The following is a 22,023-nucleotide window of genomic DNA, read 5'->3' on the forward strand; positions in this document are numbered from 1 at the left end:
CTTTTCTCTGCCTTCCCCATCCCCAATCATCCAGGCACCCTTAAAAACAAACATAGTAAACAGAAAAAGAAATGACTGTCACCCTCAAAAGAGAGATTCACCAATAGGCCAATAATATAGATCTTAAAAATAGAGGCCCAAAGTTGAACTACGGGCCAGAAATGTTAAGGAACTGTGTTATTTATGGCATATAAGGGAAAACAAAAGAGGGCCTGAGGGAGATTACTTGCCTTGCATGTGACCTACTCAGGCTACATCCCCAGCATCTGCATATGGTCCCAGGAGCAGAAAGTCAGGAGATAGCCTTGAGCACTGCTAGGTGTGCCTCCCTGGGGCCCCTCGAGCCACCCCCCTCCTCCCCATCAAATGAGTAAACATAAAGAAAATCAAAACAAAAGAAGGGTAAGAAAGGGAGGGTTATGTTCCTATGCACTGATTTCAATGCTATTATTTTAGGTTTGCAAGCATTTTCTAGGATTCAACATATGTATGCCTATCTTAGAAGATTTATTTTATAACCACTTGAACATCTAGTTTATTGAAAATAGGCAGAAAGATAGCTTCAAATTTTATAATTTTAAATTTTTCTTCTGGTCTTTCTGACCATTCAGACTAGAACCACACAAGTTCTGTGTCCTTAAAACAGTTCTCTCATTTTTTTCCTTTTCTTTTCTTTCCTTTTTTTTTTTCCTTTCTCCATTTTGCTTCAGACTTGAGATGGTGGGCTGAGGAACAACAAAGACCATCTTGTCGCTGTTTGGGAAGCATGCAAATTTTCAGAAAGGCTTTGCAATCATCCTCAAGCCCAGGCACAACTTGAACTGCTCTGGCAGGGCATTAGAGAGAATCCATTTCAAAGCTCCTTTCATAATAATACTGACCATCAGATGTCACACAATACAAAATCAGGTTTTCTCTGGTGGGAAATAAATATACCTTACCATATTTTTTATGAGATTAATAATTCTGGAGGGTGCTTTTTTTCTCTAGAGGAAGTCTAAGGCCCTACCAATTTAAATGACATTCATCTATAGGCCCCACCAATTTAAATGATATTCATCTCTTTTTAAGTGGCTGTATTGCATCTTTATAAGAGGCAATAGAGAGCCTAGCAGTTTGGGGACACTCCCTTCTAGGGCAAACTAGATCTCTTTGTAAATTTCATCCAAGAGTAAAATCAAATGGCTCTACTTAACGACTTTTCGTGCGTCTTTGTAATGCAGAGAATACAGTTGAGAGGTCTCAGGCAAAGGTCTCAAAGACAAGGCAAATGTCTTTGATCGCTGTGGTTCTCATACAAAATCCTCACTCGGGCAACTTCTGGAGGACTTATAAAAACTGAATGACGGTGCCGCACTCCCAACAGTCCGTGACTCAGTGGTGCGGGGTGGGGCCAGGCGCATTTCATTTCTAACTAGACTAATTCAGTGGTGCAGACGGTGCTGGCCCCGGGGGTCAGACTCGTGATCCACCGCGCTTTCTCAACTCACTGCTTGCTCTGTCCCAAGCAGGACGCTTGAAGGACACTTTCAAATTAGGTGGCACTTGGGGAGGGCGACGGGTGCCAGGTGAGCCCAGGCACGTTCCTTCCCAGCTCGTCATCGATGCTGCGAGACTGAGGAACAGATCACTGGCAGGCTGGCAGGCAAACAGCTGCTGCAGCTTTGGCAAAGCGATTCGCGAAGGAATCCGCGTTCCCACGTGACCTCTGGGCGTCTACACTCCAGTTTTTTTCCGGGTCTCCTCCCCACCCCCAGGCCTGCCGGCACGAGTTGGAAGAGCCCGACAGCCCGTCCGCTTGAGCGCGGTGGCCACGGGCCGCGATGGCGCTGCTACGCGCGTTGGTCTGCTGCCTGCTGGTCGCCTGGCACGGCCCCCCTTGCCTTGGCGTCCAGACTCCCGCGGCGGCGGTGGGTGAGTGAGTGGTCGGCGACCCAGTCCCTAACGGGGCGGGGGAGGGGACGGGCTGCCCTGGGGGACGCTGGTGGAAACTCGCGCAAAGGCGTGTTGCCAACGGTGCGGGCGATCCCGGCCGGGACGCGCCGAGCGCCCACGTTGGCAGCTGGGCATCAGGAGGGTCAAGGGCAAAGGCGACCGAGGAACGACGGCGCCCGGTTGTCCACCCGGCCAGGAGAAACGTGCATTGGCTGGATCTAGCACCCGCTCCGCTGGGGGCGCTCGGTTCTGCCAGCCGAGCGGTTGTTTACGCGTTTTCGTCTCCTTGGGTCTTTGGTTTCCAGCGGAAGGAAGGAAAATCCGCCAGTTTCAAAGGAAGGAAAGAGACCGGGAGTTGCAAGACTGGCACTCCCAGCGGCTCCCAACCCGCCCCGAATCGCAGGGGCGCAGCAGAGCGGCCGCCTCACTCCCAGGGGTGTCGATTTCAGAGGCACTGGAGTAATAATGCCTGTCCTGCTCAGCGACTTCGGTGGACGTTTCCAACTCCCCTAACCCGAGTTCTGTTGCCCCCCCACCGTCTGTGCAACCCACCCTGTGTCTACTTTAAAAACAGGAGATTTCATTTTTCTTTACCTGGACCCTTGAGGGTGGGATTAGATTTGTTTTGTTTTGTTTGGGGGTGGGGGTGGGGAGGGGCGCACAGCTGGTGCTCATGCATCCTACCCGCTGTCCTGACGCTCCGGATTGAATTATTTTCATCCCCAATACTTTTCAGTGCCACAGTTAGTGCTCTTGAAGTATGCAGGACAGCAGTGCCCAAGACTGGTAGAAACACAACGTCCCATCCCGGTTGAGTTCGAAAGATGGATTCGAAACAACAATCTGTTTAAAAACAGAATTAGAATCTGAGAACCTCAATCCCTTCGAAGTGTTGAGTGAGAGAGGGTCTGATGCTGTCTGGGCTTTGTTACAAAGTTGAAGGTATCTATTCACCCTCCTGAATTCTATTACTGTTATTTAGAAGGGAAGTATTAAGTAGGTGAGGTTCTGTTTTGTGGTTTGAGGCATAGGTGTCTCGGAAACTCAGTGACCCAGTTCCTTGTGTTGAAACTCTGTCTGCCGCTGGTGTGCAAGATCTCAGAGGACTTCAGAAATACTTTGAAGGGGGAAAAAAAATAAACCTCCTCTTTGCAAGCCAAGTCTTCATGACTCAGCTGTCAGGCAGTCTAAATCAAGAGCTTTAATATGGGTTTCCAGCCGACAGTCAGAACGAGATGTTGGTCTCAAATAGTTATGGATTCTGGTTTCTACTTTGATCAAGTCCCAAAAGGTGCTTGCTAATTATGTGGCTGTTTAGGATTCGAAGCAGTTGTCCCACTTTGCCTGAGATTAAGCAAGGTAAACGCACCTTATAGTTATAAGGATCCCACTGAACTTCTGCTTCACAGCTCCAAGCTGTAGGTGTAGGAAGCTGGAGGTAAGTGTTGCTGAAGATGTGAGGAAGTGTAAGGTTGACTCATTCAAGGGAAGAGAAAGGAAGAAGGGAAAGGGAGTGTGGTAATAGGCTTCAAAGGCCCATTGAAGTGCTCACTCTGCAGGTTCACTGTGCTATATGGTTTCCAAACTATAGGGTTTCTTCTTCCCCCCTCAACCTGCTTCCAAAGCTTGAAACTTCTTTTCAATATCAACCATGACTAGCACCCACTTGCGTCTGTATGTGTGTGCATGTAAATTCCCAGTCTTCACTCTCTATTCCTTGATGTCCTGGTGATGAAAATATAGCACAACCCCAGGAAGCTTCACCTGGATGTGATGGGCCCTAACAAATTTTGTTTCCTAGGTCAAGACAAACTGAAGTATTTGATCAGAATTGACATTGTAAACAAAGAAAATGCCCAAAGGACATCTATGTCTTGATGTTTGATTTATAATTTACCGGACTCTGTAGGATACAATATACCATTTTTAAAGAAATTATTTTTCAATTTATCTGAGCACTTTATTGTGGAAATTTTTTTTTGAACATTAGCTATAGAACAACAAAGGGTTGTGTAATGTAAGGAACTCTTTGGATTGCAAACCAGAGAATCTGGTTTAGATTGTGAGCTCTGACATTGGCCAAGTTCATGGCTCTGAGTATACTCCTTGCCCCTACTCACCCCCTTCTCCAGAATTTGTATGTAGTTTCATAGGAGGTCCCTACTCACCCCCTTCTCCAGAATTTGTATGTATTTCATAGGAGGTAGGGGATGGGTTCTCAGATATTCATTATTCATAAATGCCAGGTTAAGAACCTGTCAGAGCACTGTTCTTGGCTTCTATTTAAAGACAGGCTTCAATATAATTAACCACCCTCACTACTTTACCTGTCTTACAATGCAATGTAGGAAAAGATCACTGGACTGGTAGTATGGAGAGCTGACCCAGCTCAACTTTCAGTACTTAGTTGCCATGCAGTCATGAGGAAATGCCAAATTATGCTTATACCTAATTAAATGCTTGTTGAGGGCCTTCTTTAGGGCAGACACATTCTAGATGCTGGGGATAGATAAATCTAGGTACTAGATTACATCAGAGGGAAAATGTTAATATTTTCCAGTGTAAACTTTACAACAATATTTAATATATTCATAATTGACAAAGCTTTAGTCATCAAGTATCCCATATGGATGTTGTCATAATCTAATTTACGCAAATCAAAATGCAACTGAAGGACATTTCAATGTAAGCACTCACTCAGAGGCAGTACATGGGTTAAGAGAGACTTGGACTATGGAGTCAGATTTCTCAAAATTGTATCTTACTTCTCTTGCATGTAACATCTGTGACTTGGATTTTATCATTGTGTGCTGTAGTTCCTTATCTACGAAGTGGAAATAATGATGAGTCAGTATATGCAAAACACTTAGAAAACCAGTACTAACCTTACAGTAAGTACTAGATGAGTTTTAAGAGTTCATTAGACATGAGAAAGTTCAAACAAACTTGGGGATACAAATTACAAATATTGAGCTTGTTAGATACTGGATACCCCTTTTTTTCTGGGCCAGGGAGAACGTGTAGGTAATGCTCAGAGGCTCCTCCAGATAGCAGTGCCAGGAATCTTTCTAATTTTGGCCTCGCATGCAAAACCTGCCTTCCAGTCCTTTGAGCCCTCTCCCTAGACATTTTTTTTCTTTTTGATAACATAGCTTTAAAGTTTTACTTTAGTAGTTTAAAGTAAAACTTAATAGTTTTACTTATTCATTCATCTCTCATGCAGTTGGCTCTATTATTATTTTCTTTCTTTCTTTTTCTTTCTTTCATTTTTTACAAATGCCACGATCACACAGCTAGATTAGTAAATGAAACTTGGATTCAAAGTCAGTCTATTTCTTCACTCATAACCCGTAAAACTATACTGTTCTGTTCATTGAAGTTTTACAATTAATAAAACATATGCTTACATAAAATGAGAGTCACTATATATTTCAACCTTAAAGAAGGGCAGTCTCTAGGATGATTGAGTTATTGCCTTTTCCCTTTTATGTACTGGATAAAGCTTGTCTAATATTTCCTCTGTTAAAAAATGAAATAAATGATTGAGCAAATGCTTCGGGTGATGAGTAAATACCAAGTAATTGATCACATAGTTGATTCTTTTGTTTACCACTCCTTATCTGTGAATTTAATCATGTTAAAGGATTATAACAACTTCATAAGCAACTCAGATATCAGTCACTATTTCCATGATAACAATTTAACTGTAATATTTTTTTACATTGTTATTCTCACTTTAGGTTTTATTGAAATGTTTGCTCATTAGCTTTAATACTTAGCTTTAATGATCATTGTATAGATGTTTAATTCTATTTATTCCATGCTTCTGACAAAATGGATGTCGTGTTTCTCAAGTTACAGTCATGATCAGAAAGAGTTTAAAATTCAGTGTGAATTTTTTTTTTTTTTATGTAGGAGTACTGCTATTCAGCCACTGATTAGCTGATTGAATTGGGCATGAACTCCACCTTACTTTTTTTTTTTTAAATTTATTTATTTATGGAACCACTGTGGGAAAAGTTACAAAGCTTTCAGGTTTAGGTCTCAGTCATGCAAATATCAAGCACATTTCCCTTTACCAATACTTATTTTTTACCACGAAGAACCCCAATAAAACCCCACCCTCCACCCCTCCCAATGCCTGCGAGGCAGATGAATTCTAGTTAACACTCCACCTTACTTTCTTTTCCCCATTTTTTTTTTTTTTTGTAATTTTCTTTATTGAATCACCATGAGAGCAGTCACAAAGCTTTCGGGTTTAAATCTGGGTCATACAATGAAACACCCATACCTTCACCAGTGCCCATTCTCCACCCCCAAAAACCCCAGTATATCCCCATCCCACACTCTCCCCCTACCTGTGGGGCAGATGATTTCCACATTACTCTCTCTCTCTCTCTACTTTGATTACATTCAATATTTTGACACCAGGCCCACCATTATTATTTGGGATTTTACCCCAACATGCTGAAAAGGCAACAGTAGACAATTTGTTTTCTATTGCTGGTTATGAATAACATATGATGTTGCGTGGCTGCAGCAGTGGTCACGTGATTTTGAAATTCCGAAATTTTAACATTTTTAAATTTGGAGGGACTTCTGCTAAAACCTGCTGGGTTCTGAGATTTGTTCCTGATCAGGAGCCAGAAAGGCTGTTCCTGGGCGGTGACTCAGGGTCTCGTTGGGGTGGAAGGGAAAGGGCCTGCTTCACACCTATCCCATGAGGCCTTGAGTGTCTCTTCACTGCAGGCCCAAACCTGATTGTCCAATGGCCTCTGGTGGATGGTGGCCACCGAGCTGCCAAGGGGGGGCAGGCAGAGGGACAGCACATTTTCCCCCCTGGGGTGGCCCGGCGACAGTACTGCGGGGTCCGGATGCATTTCTGCCAAAAGCAGCTGGGTTTTGAGATTTGTTTCTGATTCTCTGGGATCATGGCCATTAAGCAGTTTGATCAGGAACCAGAGAGGCCATGCCTCCATTTATATAGCTGAGCCGAAGGTGGTTTGTGGGTGTGTTTCCCACATAACTTTTGGCCTTTTACTTTCTTGGTAAACTTAGTCCCAAGTTTTTGGGGTCTGGCCAAAAGCACAGCAGAAATTTGGGGGTATCTGGAAGTCTGAAGGCGCCATCAGGCTACTGATACACTCGCCTCACAGGTACAGATTGACCTGCTAGCGGCACCATACCCCCTCAGTGTGAAAATATTGTAACATAACTTATTCATTGCATTAGGAAGGCAGAAAAATAAAGATATTTGTAAATGATGTCTAAGAAATCCAAAAGGACTTTCAAAATGGAGATTTAGAATTTAACTACCACTTATTAAATGTTAATAGCAAATTTCCTATTTTATCTAGAGTTTGTGTTTCAAGTATAAATTGAACATGAATTCTGTTTCAGAAAATTATCAGAGTGAAAGGACATAGTATTTTTAAATTTCCTTCAGAATGCTTTATGCATAGTTAATACTTAATAAATAACATACTATAGTAAATATTTGTACTAAGAATTTCTTCTGGGCTGGCCCCACCCCCATCCCAAAGTTCTCTCAAAAAGGGATGTGAACAAATGGGTTCTGATTTACTCTTGAAAATCCAATCAATGAAAATATCCTCTTTAACACATGTTTTTCTTTAATATTATTAATGTTTTATGAAACTGATAGAAAATTAACTATATTAAGTGCCATTAATAACCCTTAGCAATTTATTTTTGTCTCAATTTTTATTTAGGCATTGCTAGTTGCAACACAATTATTAATTTAGGCATACAATGCTTTAACTTCACACCCATCACCAGAGTGTCAGTATCTCTCTACTAATGTTTCTAGGTCCCATCCAATAAACCCTATTCCCTTGGTATACTTAGTTTTGTAGTTCAACTCTCAAAATTCTTTACCATTGGTCATTATTATTCATTTTTGGTGTTTCTTCATATTTCACTATAAAGAGACTATGAAGAGAGACCATGAAGAGAGTTGTCATTCTATATTTGTTTATCTCCTCTGACTTATTCACACAGTAGTAAGGAAGTTATATCCATATAGCAGCAAATTGTATGATCTTACCATTTCTTATAGTCTTCTATTTGGTATATATATATATATATATATATATATATATGGATATATATGTGTGTGTGCACACATATGTATATATGCACACATATATACATATGTATACACATACATATATGTATATATGTATATGTATATGTATATATATATCTGTATTTGCTCGAGTGGGCCCTTACTGGGCAATGTTACTCATTGTCAGACTTTTTACTGTATTTGGCATATTGAATATGTCATGGGTAGCTTGCTAGGCTTTGCCGTGCGGCCGAGATACTCTCAGTAGCTTGTCGGGCTCTACGAGAGGGGCGGAGGAATTGAACTCGGGTCAGCCATGTTGGCTGAGTGCAATGCAAACGCCCAACCCTATCGCTCCAGCCCTATTACTGTATCACTCTCCTCCCGTTGTTCATCGATTTGCTCGAGTGGTCCCAATAACGTCTCCATCGTGAGACTTGTTACTGTGTTTGGCATATCTAATATGTCACGGGTAGCTTGCCAGGCTTTGCCGTGGGGGCGAGATACTCTTGGTAGCTTGCCGGGCTCTCCGAGAGGGGCAGAGGAATCAAACTCGGGTCAGCCATGTTGGCTGCGTGCAAGGCAAACGCCCTCCCACTGTGCTATCGCTCCAGCCCTATATATATTTATATATCTATATATATATATATGTCATAGTTTCTTTATCCACTCACTTGTTCTTGGGCAATTGGGTTGTTTCTAGACTTTAGTGTGACTAATGTTGCAATAATCATAAGTATGCAAATATCTTTTTCAAAGTATCATATTTAAACTCTTGAAAGAAATGCTAAAAATTAAAATTGTTATATCATATGAAGGCTCAATTCTTATTTTTTTGAAAATTCTTACAATTTTTCCATAATGTTTTTTATAAATGCTATACCACATGACATTTCCATTAGCAATGAATTAGGGTTCGAATTTTTCCACATTACTACCAACACATTGTTTCTACTCTTTCTGATGTGTGCCAGTCTCACTGGTATGAGGTGATATCTCATTGTTGTTCAAATTTACTTATTCCTGATGATAAGTGATGGAGAGTCTTTATTCATATACTTATTGGCTATCTGTATATCTTTGAGGAAATGTTCAGTTCTTTCTATTTTGGGAGCTCTTTACTTTTGTTATTAAGTTTTGCAAGTGCTTTTCTGTATCGTGGATGTCAGTATACTTTGCTAGATGTGGTGAGCAAATATTTTCTTCCCAGTACACAGGGTGTCTTTTTAATTTTAGTTATTTCTTTTTTAGTGCAGAAATGTATTAATTTGGTGCCCTATCATTTGTTTACTTTTATTTTTGTTTGTTTAACCATTGGCATTCCGTGATACAGCTGTAGGGTGTTATCCTTGCGGGTAGGGTGTTATCCTTGCTCAGGTGATCCAGGTTTGATCCCCAGTAACCTATAAGGCCCCTCAAGCACCAGGGGTAATTCCTGAGTGCAGAGTCAGGAGTAATCCCTGAATATCACTGGGTGTGACCCAAAATGTAAAAACAAAACAAAACAAAACAACCATTGGCATTGGGGTCTCTAGATCCAGCTTCATAAAAAGTTCTGCTTATTTTTTCCTCAATATAATTTAGACTAACACTTAATATCACACTCTTTTATTCATTTTGAACATTTTTTTTTTTTTGCTTTTTGGGTCATACCCAATGATGCACAGATATACATATATATAAATATATATAGGGCTGGAGCGATAGCACAGTGGGAGGGCGTTTGCCTTGCACGCAGCCAACATGGCTGACCCGAGTTCGATTCCTCTGCCCCTCTCGGAGAGCCCGGCAAGCTACCGAGAGTATCTCGCCCCCACGGCAAAGCCTGGCAAGCTACCCGTGACATATTAGATATGCCAAACACAGTAACAAGTCTCACGATGGAGACGTTATTGGGACCACTCGAGTGATAGATTTATGTTACCTTTCCACAATTCTGAAAGGCAATATTTTATAACTAATTAGTAGCTCTAGAATTTTCTTGGTTCTGGTACTACAGTCATCTCACTTTTTAGCCCTAATAAGTTATATTACATTTTTTAGACCAATTTAATATAAAAATAATATAAGTAGGTTTTTAAACCTTAAAGACTTGCAAGGGAGGATACATGGTAGTAAGTAAGACACAAGATGACATCACTATTGCTCTCCCAGAAGAATGTCTCCATACAATTCATTATGCAAATTCATGTTTTGTACTCTTTGTTAGGTAGTCATGTCAGCACTGAGTTCATAACATCTGACACATGTAAATAGCAAATTCTCCCTCCTATTCTTGGAATCTTAATCCTCTCACAGGGAAGAATTTTATTTGACTTCAGAGCACATGAGCAATTTTTGTTTTGTTTTGAACAATTGCTTAGTTTGTTTGGGGGAGGTCACACCCAGTGATGCTTGGAAGAGTCAATCCTGATATTACTGCTTGGGAAACATTTGACACGTTGGATGGAACCTACCTCCAGTTTGCAAAGCATGAACTCAGCCCTTTGAGTTGTCTCTCCAGCCCTGGTAGTCATGAACTGTTAAATTACTAAGACGTTCCTCCTTATAGGGAAGAATGACTGTCTCTAGTATGACTTTAAATATTTGCTTGGGAATTTCAAAAGTGAAATTGACATAACAGTGTTTCTTTTCTAATCTACAGGGCAGTTTTGGCATGTGACTGATTTACACTTGGACCCCACTTACCACCTCACAGACGACCACAAAAAAGTGTGTGCTTCTTCGAAAGGAGCCAAAGCTTCTAATCCTGGACCTTTTGGAGATGTTCTCTGTGATTCTCCATATCAACTTATTTTATCAGCATTTGAGTTTATTAAAAATTTAGAACAAGATGCATCTTTTATGATCTGGACTGGGTAAGTGATCATATAAATATTATTGCTCAGTATTTATCTACAGTGTGCTAAGCTTCAGTAGGACGCTGAGTTCCATCAGAAGGTTATGTTTTAAAACCTTTTTGGCTTAAAATATAGTAGGTCAAATTAATGTTATAAAAAATAAAGATTTTAGAATTTTGGGTAATTTTTAAAAAAATATACAGATTCTGGAACTGAGTTGTTGTAAATTAAAAGGTAAATCCATAAAAGGAACACATTTATCAGTGTCCTTTCACATTAAGTTTACTCATGTGAAAATAAATTTTTATTAGCACTGTAGCACTGTCCTGTTGTTTATCGATTTGCTTGAGCAGGCCCAGTAACATCTCCATTGTGAGACTTGTCGTTACTGTGTTTGACATATCAAATACCTCACGGGTAGCTTGCTGTGTGGGTGAGATACTCTCGGTAGCTTGCCGGGCTCTCTGAGAGGGGAGGAGGAATCGTGGAGGAATCGAACCTGGCTCTGCAAGGGAAACGCCCTACTGCTGTGCTATCGCTCCAGCCCAAATTTTTATTAATTTAAAATAATTTATTAATTATTAACTATCAACACTGAATTTTCTTTCTAACAGTATCGGTTTCTGTAAACTAAAGTTTTGCAGATTTCTGTCCAAAAAAAGCAACAACAAAAAACAACCTATCATATTAGTTAGAAGAACTCCCATAGATAATCCTAGAGAAAACTAAGGTTGTGTTGAACAAAAGATAAACTAGAAATAGTTTAGCAAATTATTAGTTACCATCAATATCACCAATTGATGTCACAAGTTAACTGGTACCACTGTTCCTTCTTTGAGGCTATACTAATTTATACTCAAATTAGTGTAACTAATTCCATCCATAATGGTAGAGGGATGAAGCTACATTTCTTGTATCTGGAATCATCACCATTACTCATTATAGTTTAGTTACATATTGTAGCTCAGTTAATCTTTATAAAAGATATTACTATTCTCATTTTGTATATGAGAAAGTAAAGGCACTGAGCACCTAAATAACTTGTCTAGCCAAATATACATAGTAATGAATAATAAATGACTGCCATTGAATCCAAGTTATTTTGGCTCTTGAATCAGTGTTTTCTAATTATGACAGTTTTTCATCTCTCATAAATCTTTAGCCTTGCCATGAAATGGGTGAGATTTCTAGTTTATCTTTTGTTTAACACAACCTTCATTTTCTCTAGGATTGTCTGGGAGTTCTTTTAACCAACATTATGGTTTGATTTTTTTTTGATCGACATCTGCAAAAATGCAGTTTAGAGAAATTAATTTTTTCTTCAATTTTGTCTCTTTTCAAGGGATAGTCCACCCCATGTTCCTGTGCATGAACTCTCAACAGACATTGTCATTACTGTAATTGCTAACATGACAGCCATAATCCAGGATCTTTTCCCAAAGCTCCAGGTTTTCCCTGCATTGGGGAATCATGACTATTGGCCACAGGTAAATATCATTTTTATCTTTAGGAAGTCCTTAAAGGATTTTTCCCATCAGTAGTGCCAAAATTAGTAATTACATAAAAGTAGGGCATACATGTAGGCTTATGGAAGCAGAGTATACTCTGAATACCATTTATGATGAAAGCAGAAAATATTTCATTCTTTTTAAATGACTCCTTAGTTCATAAAAGTTGTAAGCTAGTTGGGGGAAGTAAGTTTACTTAGTATTGATTTTTCCTGTTTTTCTTCATTTTCTACCTTAATTTTTACTTCCTTTGAATCATTATATTGTTTATTCACATTTCCATGATAGTGTAGCAAGAAAATTCAGTGTTGATTATTTAAATTTTTCAGAATTTCTATTAGGCATACAAAAACTACCCACACTCTGATGCAAGCTAGAATATTATGAAAAACAAAAATGCATCTTGAGAACCAAAGAGGGAGGTTCATGTTCAAACCTAATTTATCTAAGTCAGGTATGATTCAAGAGTCTGTGTTTGTAATAATTTAATCCGTGGTATAGCCAAGTTTCTAGCCCGAGTGACAGTGTAATAAGCACTCTGTGCATAAAGACTGGATACCAGACATGCTTAAAAGGTCATTTATAGGAATAAAAAGTCTTAAATTTTTGCAGATCCAAAAGATCTCAGATACTATGTTTTTTTCAGTAAATAAAACAACTATGGGCGGTGGCCAAAATTTCATCATATCATTCATCTAGCCTGAGTATTGTGATTTTTAAAAAGGATGAACTTAAATTTCACCCGAGTTCTTGGCACTGTCTATACTCTTGAGATAAACAATCTATGAGTTGTTGTGAGTCAGCTTTTTAATCATTGGTTAACTTTTGTTGGTTAACTTTTATTGCTGTGGATATATTGCACCACGCAGAGCAAAGGCTGGGGGAAGAACCGTCTCTGGAGCCAAAAATTACACACACTGTTTTTAAATGCTTTTGGTGACAAGCAGATAGATGGGTTTAAAGTTATTGTTATAGGAGTTCAAATAAAATCCTTGTTTAATCCTACTTCTAGTAACTTTAGTAACGTGTAATTAACTTATTATCCCTGATTCATATGTCATTCATTTGTGATACTGCATGAAAGGCCTCAACTTCCTACCTGGTACATGATCATTCAATCAGAGAGGTGGTGGCTTTTACGACAAGAAGTGTGACTCTAGATAAACTTTTCCTAACTCCCCTGAAGACATGTTTTATTTTATTTGTAGCTCAGTCTTCTTTTGGTGAAATCAAATCTTGTAAATTAAAAGATATTAACATCTAACTTCTAAAATATATCCTCTTATATGTGCAGCTATTAGCTATACCTTAAATAGTTAACATTTTCTCTTTCAAGTTTGAATTTTTATCTGAAAAATTTCTATTTTTGGACTGCCATATTTTCCACCCCCATTTCAAATGTGATGTGAAAGTCCAACAGTTCTCCTGGGGAATGATATCTAACAGAATTTTGATGTTGGTAGAAGATAAATATGGTATGTGTTATTTTTCCATAAAATCCCACATATCTGTTATAAATTTAGCCACATGAGCTAAATTTATAACAGACAATCAAAGACATGTCCCCACCCATTACATCAGAAGTAATACGAGTGTGGGCAGCACAGGGATTCCTTCCATTTGCCATGCAAGGAAGCAGTCTGGGCCAGGGTCCTTATTTACTCCTACACTGGCAAGATTTATGCTACCAAAGTAATGGGTGGGAGATTTTCCAATCCATTGCATGTCATTGATTATGATCACTTCAGTGATCGTGTTACAGCTCCAAAAAGGGATGGGACAATAGCATGATGCAATAGATAATTGTGCATTTCTCCTCTGTCTACTGATGGAAAGACCCAAACTTAGTTCTGGGACTAAGCAACAGTTTCTGGATAAATACTCTAGCTTCTCAGGTGCTTTTACTTTTCAAGTTTTAAAGAGAAAAAACCTAGAGTTATTTTCATGTGATCCCAAATCTATACTACATGCCAAAGGAAGTGCTTTGTGGAATTCATTTCTGGATCAGTTTGTATTCTGATGCTCTTTCTTGTCAGTCTGATATAATTATTCTTCAGGGTCTTTTTCAAATGCTCTCCTGCTTGGGTAGGTTTTCCTTGTATCCTCCCAGAACCTCTGAGGTAGTACTAGCTCATTGTCTTACTTTCACTGTCTCCCCAAGTAAGTAATAAGTTCTTAAATTTTTAAGTCTACGTAGTTTTCGTCCTTGCATGTCCAGAATCCTACCAGTTGTGAGCGCACAAGTAATGTTTAAAATAATTATTATATATAGCTTTAAATTTCAAGGGTGGATTATCTTGTTTGTGATCAGGATCAGCTGCCTGTTGACACCAGCAGGGTGTATGAGGCAGTAGCAAACCTCTGGAAACCGTGGTTGGATGAAGAAGCTATTGCTACTATCAAGAAAGGTATGTGAAAGATATACTCAGCCTCATTTTATCTCCATTTTAATCTTGCTTACTGGACTTAGATCTTTTTTGCTGTTGTATTTCGGCACACCTCATGGTGCTCAGGGGTTACTCCTGGACCTGCACTCAGGAATTACTCCTGGTGGTGCTCAGGAAATCATATAGAATTCTGGAGATCAAATCTAGGTCAGCCGCATGCAAAGCAAATGTCCTACACGCTATACTGTGGTTTCAGAACTTAGATCTTTAATATTTCCTGAGCATGTTAATTTTGGAGACCCTCTAAATCATTTCTCTGTAGACCATCAGTCCTGTGTGAAATCTTGAATGGTATGGGTCCTGAGAAGGGAAAAAAGGAAAGCAGGGCCGCCTCAGTGACTGACTCTGAAAGGAGCCTGGCAGCAGATACTCAGGGCTGTCACTGCTGTTTCCTCTATATTGCCTCATCTCCCTCCCTCCCTCCCTCCCTCCCTTCCTTCCTTCCTTCCTTCCGTCTCTCTCTCCAGCTCTCCCCCATGCCCCTGCTCCTGCCACATCTGACTGTGCTCAGGGCTTACTCTAGGCTCTGAGCTCAGAGGTCATGCCTAACTGGCTTGGGGGCCCAGATGTGTGTTCTAGGCATCAAATCCAGATCAGGTACATGCAAGGCAAGCACTTTACCCACTGTCCCATCTCTCTGGCCCTGTAGCTGACGTTTCTTCCTCCGTAGTCTGACAAGAGCCAAGTTCCTCTCCTCTAGATATGTTTTGTAGTATCTCTCATTCTAAACTCCACAATCAGATGAAAGTGAAAGTGGTTGTACTATTGACGTTTCTTTGATGAAATTCAATACTTGCTCACCTAGAGCTGAACATTTAATTATTTTTTAATCTAATTGGATATAACAGTTGTTACTTCAGTATATAGAGAAATCTGCTTTGCAGCTGACCCATAGGAGGTTTTCAATATCCATTTTAAAACCTGATTCCTATGTAATGACACCAATACCTGTGCAAATGAGATAGTAAGAAACAATCTTTCTGATTGGCTTGTAGACCTTAATAAGAAATTTATTTTCACAGTGCTTGCATATCTGATTTTTTTTTGGAATGTGTTTTAATTTGTTTTTATAGGTGGCTTTTACTCACAGAAAGTGAATCCTAATTTGAACCTTAGGATCATCAGTCTAAATACAAATTTGTACTACGGCCCAAATATTGTGACACTGAATAAGACTGACCCAGCAAATCAATTTGAATGGCTAGAAAATACACTGAACATCTCTCAGCAAAATAAGGAGAAGGTAGATCTTATAGAGCCAAATCATCAAGGGATAAACAGGGCGAAGTAAGAGGATTTATTCAATCTGAGGGCAGCCAGGTATTAATAAATGCAGTAAAATTTGAAGATATTTTTACATGAAGTTCTTACATTTCTTCTTCTATTATTCATAGTTTTTTATGTTGTTTTGATTTGAATTATTTGAGGACTGATTAACATCTGTTGGTGTGAAGTGAGTCTGATATGAAAAAATTGTCATAACTACTTCATATCATCAATGCCATAATTATTTTATATCATCAAGTGTCATTCAAATGAGACAAGAACGTATACGGTGATATTAATAGTTTTATAATTATTCTTTTAATGGCTATTACAAGGATATATGGTATATTAAACTTTTGAGTTTTAAATCCTATGATTTTAATCTTGAGTGTTTGAATGTCACTAATTATAGTGAATGTGCAAGTGGATTTTTATTAGTTCTCCTTGTCTTTCTTTCTCCAGGTGTACATCATAGCCCATGTTCCAGTGGGATATCTGCCCTATTCGAGGGGCACTACAGCAATGAGAGAAAATTACAATGAAAAATTGATAGAAATTTTTAGAAAATACAGTGATGTTATCTCAGGACAATTTTATGGGCACACTCACAGAGATAGTATTATGATTCTTTCAGATGGAAAAGGTAATGTGACTTGTTTGTATTGACTTCATTTTCTTGAGCAAAGACATGAATATTGAATTATTTTCACTTATCCAGTCAATGAAAAGTGAACCTGTCAGTGATAGCATGTCACTGAATTACCTGTCCTAAACTACCTGCAGTGGTTGTTTAGCATGTGTCCAAATCATAGCATGTAATTGGGTTTATTCCTGCCCCGTAGGGTCACCATCATCTGGTTGTGTCATCGTAAAAGCCTTAGCTCACTCAGTTTTCATTATATTGGTTGTCATTTACCTGCTCTACTCAAATTTCCTTTAATATGACTTGTTTTATTTCTCAGAATTTAAAGAGTAAAGCACAGTTTGCCTTTAAAATAAATCCAGTTTTTTAAGTATCTACTGATATTCACTATTAAAAGAAAAAATTAGAAAAGTTTTAGTATCATACAAAATAGAAATTTTAAAAAAATATTATCTACTTCTCTATTTTTTAATGTTATTTATGTATTAGGGAGAAAAATTTGACAACAAAAGTTCCTATTTTCTAATAATCAAACAGGAGAAAAATGAAAATTTCAGTAGATACACACTTTAAATATCATTTATATTTTTCACCTAGAATGAATTTACTAAGTATGACCATTTCTAGCATCTGATAGTTTTTTCAAAAAGAAATGTGACTTTATAATAAGGTGGCTTTATAATGTTATGTAAAAATTATAAGGATACTTTAATCAAATTTTATATTAGAATATTTTTTAGGATAGGAAACAAAGTAGCTTTTTATTTTGAGAAATACTTGTAATTGTTTGAAATTTTTATTATAAAGTTTTAAAAAATGCATAAAAGAATGATAAACTCCATGTGTTATTATTTATATTAAACATATTAAGATTTTTCCACATTTTCTTCAACTATTCATTTTTTTAATTATTTTTTTACTGAAGTATTTCAAAGTGAATTTCAAACATCAGATCTTTCAGTCCTATATATTTTTATAAGTTTTGTTCAAATATTTATGTAACCTACATAGAATACCATGAACTAACCTAGTATCTTCTATTAGTTCATAACAAAAATTTCCAAAAAGGAAATCTCAAAGCTATATCTTTAAACTTTTTTTCAGTTCAATACATCATAATGATCATACATCATTTGGCAGTAAAATCTGGAAGTAATTTATATTATAAATATAGTTGATTTGGTGTTTTAAAAATATAATTTTTCTGTACATGTTTTGTCTAGGAAGTCCAACAAGTTCTCTGTTTGTGGCTCCTGCTATTACCCCAGTAAAGAGTGTTTTGGAAAAACAAACCAATAATCCTGGTATCAGGCTATTTCAGTATGACCCCCATGATTATAAATTATTGGTAAGTTGTGCAATTTTATAATTAACCCCCATTTATGTTTTTTTGGTAGTTTTCATCAGTCTAAACAAATGTTCCTAACTTATATTTTATGTTAAAATATATTGGTGTATTTTTGTCTTTTAATGTTTGGAATATAGGGACTTTCAGAGTGGGAACTGATTAAGCCAGTGCATAGGAAGTTGCTTTGGTTCTTCTAAATATTCTAATTTATTTAGATGAAGTCTTCATTGAACTGTTGTTTTTGTGTATGTGTGCTTTGTTTTGTTTTTATGGAGCTGTGTTTGTGGAGTTGGTTATATACGTAGAATATTCAGTAACCATATATTTATTAATTACTCTTCTTTAAGAGATAGCTAAAAAATAAAATTTGTATACTTTGAAACCATCTTCTTTCTTGGATTGTATTGCCAAATCTTGTTCCAGTATATTTCACTGTGTAATGGAAATTTGTATGTTACTAATTTCATCTAGTTTTTCTGAAAACTACATATGGTTCTTAGAAAAATGTTGAGTGGGAGTAATAGTATACAGAGCGTAGGGCATTTTGCCTTGCACGTGACTGGCCCAGGTTCCTCCAGCCCCTTTTAATTTTTTTGAAGCAAATAGATTTTATTTGGATGGTTTTTAAATTGTGGAGGGGGAGGGGAGAGAGAGAGAGAGAGAGAGAGAGAGAGAGAGAGAGAGAGAGAGAGAGAGAGAGACACAAGAGAGAACACACGGTTCTCCAAGGTCCGAGAGAGCCCCTACACACATTCTAGCATTAGACACGAAAGCATGAAAGTACACCTCTCAAGAGGGGAGACGTGAGCGACACATGTGCTTGGCCACGTGGGCACAAGCAGCACATGGGCTCGGGCAGCATTTGCGTGCCCTTCCTATGTTCAAGGTGGCCTTTATAGGGTTTCTCCAACCTGCCCCCACCTGGGCCTTCTTCCCAGGTAAAAGTCCATTACTAAGGAGGTTACCAGGAGGGTTGGGAGTGGTGATGGTCTTCTTTGGGCTGAATCACTAAAGTTAATCAGATTGAAGGAGAGGTCCGAGGGAATTCAAGGAATTTCCTTCATGGGGAGGGGTCCAGTCTCCTCAGGGTCCACTGCTCAAGGTCTTATCTGTATCCACAAAGTGGATCAGCCTTGGAATTTTCTTTCCAGAATTTTTGCTGGCCTGTTTCATTGTCCAGGGCCTTTCCTTATCTACCTGCCTATATCATATTACCCCCTAGAGATTTTACCACTTTAAATCTTTAAGGGGAAATTGGCCAGTGGTCCATTTTCTGAAGCTAGCATTCAATATTTTTTAAAAAATATGGGCCATATCTAGTGGTGTTCATGGTTTAGTCCTAGATCAGTGCTCAGGGATATTTCTGGTGGGGCTTGGGGGAACCATATGCAGAGTCATGAATAGAAACCAAGTTGGCCCTGTGCAAGGCAAGCACCTGACTTGCAGTTCCATCTCTAGGTCAGAACATTAAAGAATTTTTTTTTTTCATTTTTATTAGTGAGACATCATGAGGTACAGTTGTAGACTTACAAATTTTTGTGCTTGGGTTTCAATTATACAGTGATCAAATACCCATCCCTCCACCAGTGCCCATTTTCTACCACCACAGATCCCAGTATCCCTCCCACCCCCCATGCCCCCCATCCCACCCTGCCTCTGTGGCAGGGCATTCCTTTTTGTTCTCTTTCTCTTATTGGGTGTTGTGGTTTGCAAAAGAGGCAATGGGTGACAATCATGTTTCGTCTATAGTCTACTTTCAGCATGCTTCTCCCATCCTGGGAGGATCCTTCCAACACCCTTTATTTGGTATTCCCTTCTCTATCTGAGCTCCCTTTTCCCCTAGCATGAGTGGTTGACCTCCAAGCCATGGAGTAAAATTCCTGGTACTAATCTCGGCCATTCTTGGGTGTTAGTCTCTTATTTTATTACTTTATGTTCCCCAGATGAATGCAGTCTTTCTATGTCTATCCCTTTCTTTGAGTCATTTCACTTAACAAGAACATTAAAGAATTTTTAAGAGTGAAAATAGTTTGTATAGAACGATTTAAATTTTTTAAAAAATCAAACATATTGTAAATAGATATTATATATTCTATGCATACTCTTTTTACTAAAAATGGTAGTAAATCAATATCTGCTAAAATTTATAAATTATTTTGTACATAAAATATACAGCAAAATACATTTACTGTAGTATTAGGTAACACTTAACAACGGTTCAGGAGGAGTGCAGTTAAGGCAGGGAGGGACCACTATGACAGTGATAGCTGTAAACTATCATTCTGGACAAAACCTGAGTGCTGAAAGAGGGTAAAATGATACGTATGATACCCTTTCTGTAACAGTATTGTAAACCACAGTGCCTAAAAGGAAAGAAAAGTAAGAGGGAGAGTGAGAGTGAGGGGGAGGGAGGGACGGAGGGGGGGAGAGAGAGAGAGAGAGAGAGAGAGAGAGAGAGAGAGAGAGAGAGAGAGCAAATATGTCTGTGATAGTGCGATAGCAGTGTAATGTGGGGAGCTCATAGAGGGAATCTGGGGATATTGGTGGTAAGAAATGTGTACCGGTGAAGGGACGAGTGTTGGTACACTGAATGACTGAAAATCATGAACATCTTTATAACTATATATCTCACGACGTTCAATTAACAAATAAAATTTAAAAAAAAAACACCTGATTTATAGGACATAAAAAATGCTTCGGAGACATTATGTGGGAGATACCCCCTCAGGGAGGAAAAAATGAAACAAAAGAAACATAAACCTGGTTTTGTTACTCTTTTTAACTACAGGATATGTTGCAGTATTATTTGAACCTGACAGATGCTAATCTAAAGGGAGATGCCAACTGGACCTTGGAGTATGTCCTAACCAAGACTTATGACATTGAAGATTTGCAGCCCAAAAGTTTGTATGGGTTAGCTAAACAATTTGCCACCCAAGACAGTAAGCAGTTTATGAAGTATTACAAACACTTTTTTGTGAGTTATGATGACAGTGGAATTTGCAATGGCATGTGTAAGGCCCTTCAAATTTGTGCAATTATGAATCTTGATCATACTTCTTACATCAATTGCCTCAAACAATATTATTTAAAGCACAATCCATAGGATTTTACCGTTTGTGTTCAAAGAACACAATGTTCTTTGAACCACTGTTCTGTTGCTGAATTCAGTTTGTGGGGATTGTTAGCAAATCTTGGTGAGTTATTGAATGGGCAAGCACAATTCTTGTTTTTGTTCATTTTTTTTATATTGCCCAAATGTAGATACACATAACATCTTAAATTTTTGTTTTACTGAATATATTTAAATTGCTTATTACTGGAATATTTGGATGTAAATATCCTATAATCAGTTTATGTACCTAATTTATATTCCTATTGAGATTGTCATTTATATAATAAAAAAATTGCTTCTCCTCAAGTATGATGAACTGTTTTTAATATTCTTAGTTTTAGTCTTCTAACTTGCCTTTATTGAAATCTCATGTTCAACCTTCATTCTAAAGTGTTTAAATTTCACGTGTACAAGGATGGATTATCACTCCACAGGCACAGAACAATCAGCATAATATAGGTCACTATTCCATGGAATGTTAAAAGAAATAATGAAAAGATATATCTTATACATTTTATAATGTTTCTTTTTCAGGGTATGGCTGAAGTTTATGTTTTAACAAAAGTACCATTAAATTTTAGCTTGAATCAGAATCAGCATCCTTCCTTTTTAATAAAGTAAATTTCTACCAACTGTATCTTCTTTTATTCAGAGTTGAATGTGGTCTCAGAGAGATGGCACAGTAAGATTCATGCTTTGCTTTGGCTGACCCTAGTTTGATCACTGGCACCATATATGGTCCCCCAGCACCACCAGTAGTGATCCTTGAATGCAGAAGGGAGTAAACCTTGAGCCACTGTGTATGGCCCCAAACAAAACAACAACAACTAAAG

At 38.3% G+C, this 22,023-nt stretch overlaps 1 protein-coding gene across 1 annotated transcript; it reads left to right on the forward strand.

Annotated features, from left to right (window-relative positions):
- Positions 1 to 1,762: 1,762 nt before the first annotated feature.
- On the forward strand, positions 1,763 to 21,497 carry SMPDL3A (sphingomyelin phosphodiesterase acid like 3A). The gene is made up of 8 exons (XM_056125173.1): positions 1,763 to 1,914; positions 10,668 to 10,881; positions 12,206 to 12,350; positions 14,683 to 14,779; positions 15,892 to 16,061; positions 16,547 to 16,727; positions 17,951 to 18,075; positions 20,864 to 21,497. The coding sequence occupies exons 1-8, from the start codon at positions 1,824 to 1,826 to the stop codon at positions 21,179 to 21,181; spliced, it is 1,341 nt and encodes a 446-aa protein (XP_055981148.1). The 5' UTR covers positions 1,763 to 1,823; the 3' UTR covers positions 21,182 to 21,497.
- Positions 21,498 to 22,023: the final 526 nt, after the last annotated feature.

Source organism: Sorex fumeus, unplaced genomic scaffold (genome assembly GCF_029834395.1).
Source record: "Sorex fumeus unplaced genomic scaffold, SorFum_2.1 ptg000054l, whole genome shotgun sequence".
Lineage (NCBI taxonomy): Eukaryota > Metazoa > Chordata > Mammalia > Eulipotyphla > Soricidae > Sorex > Sorex fumeus.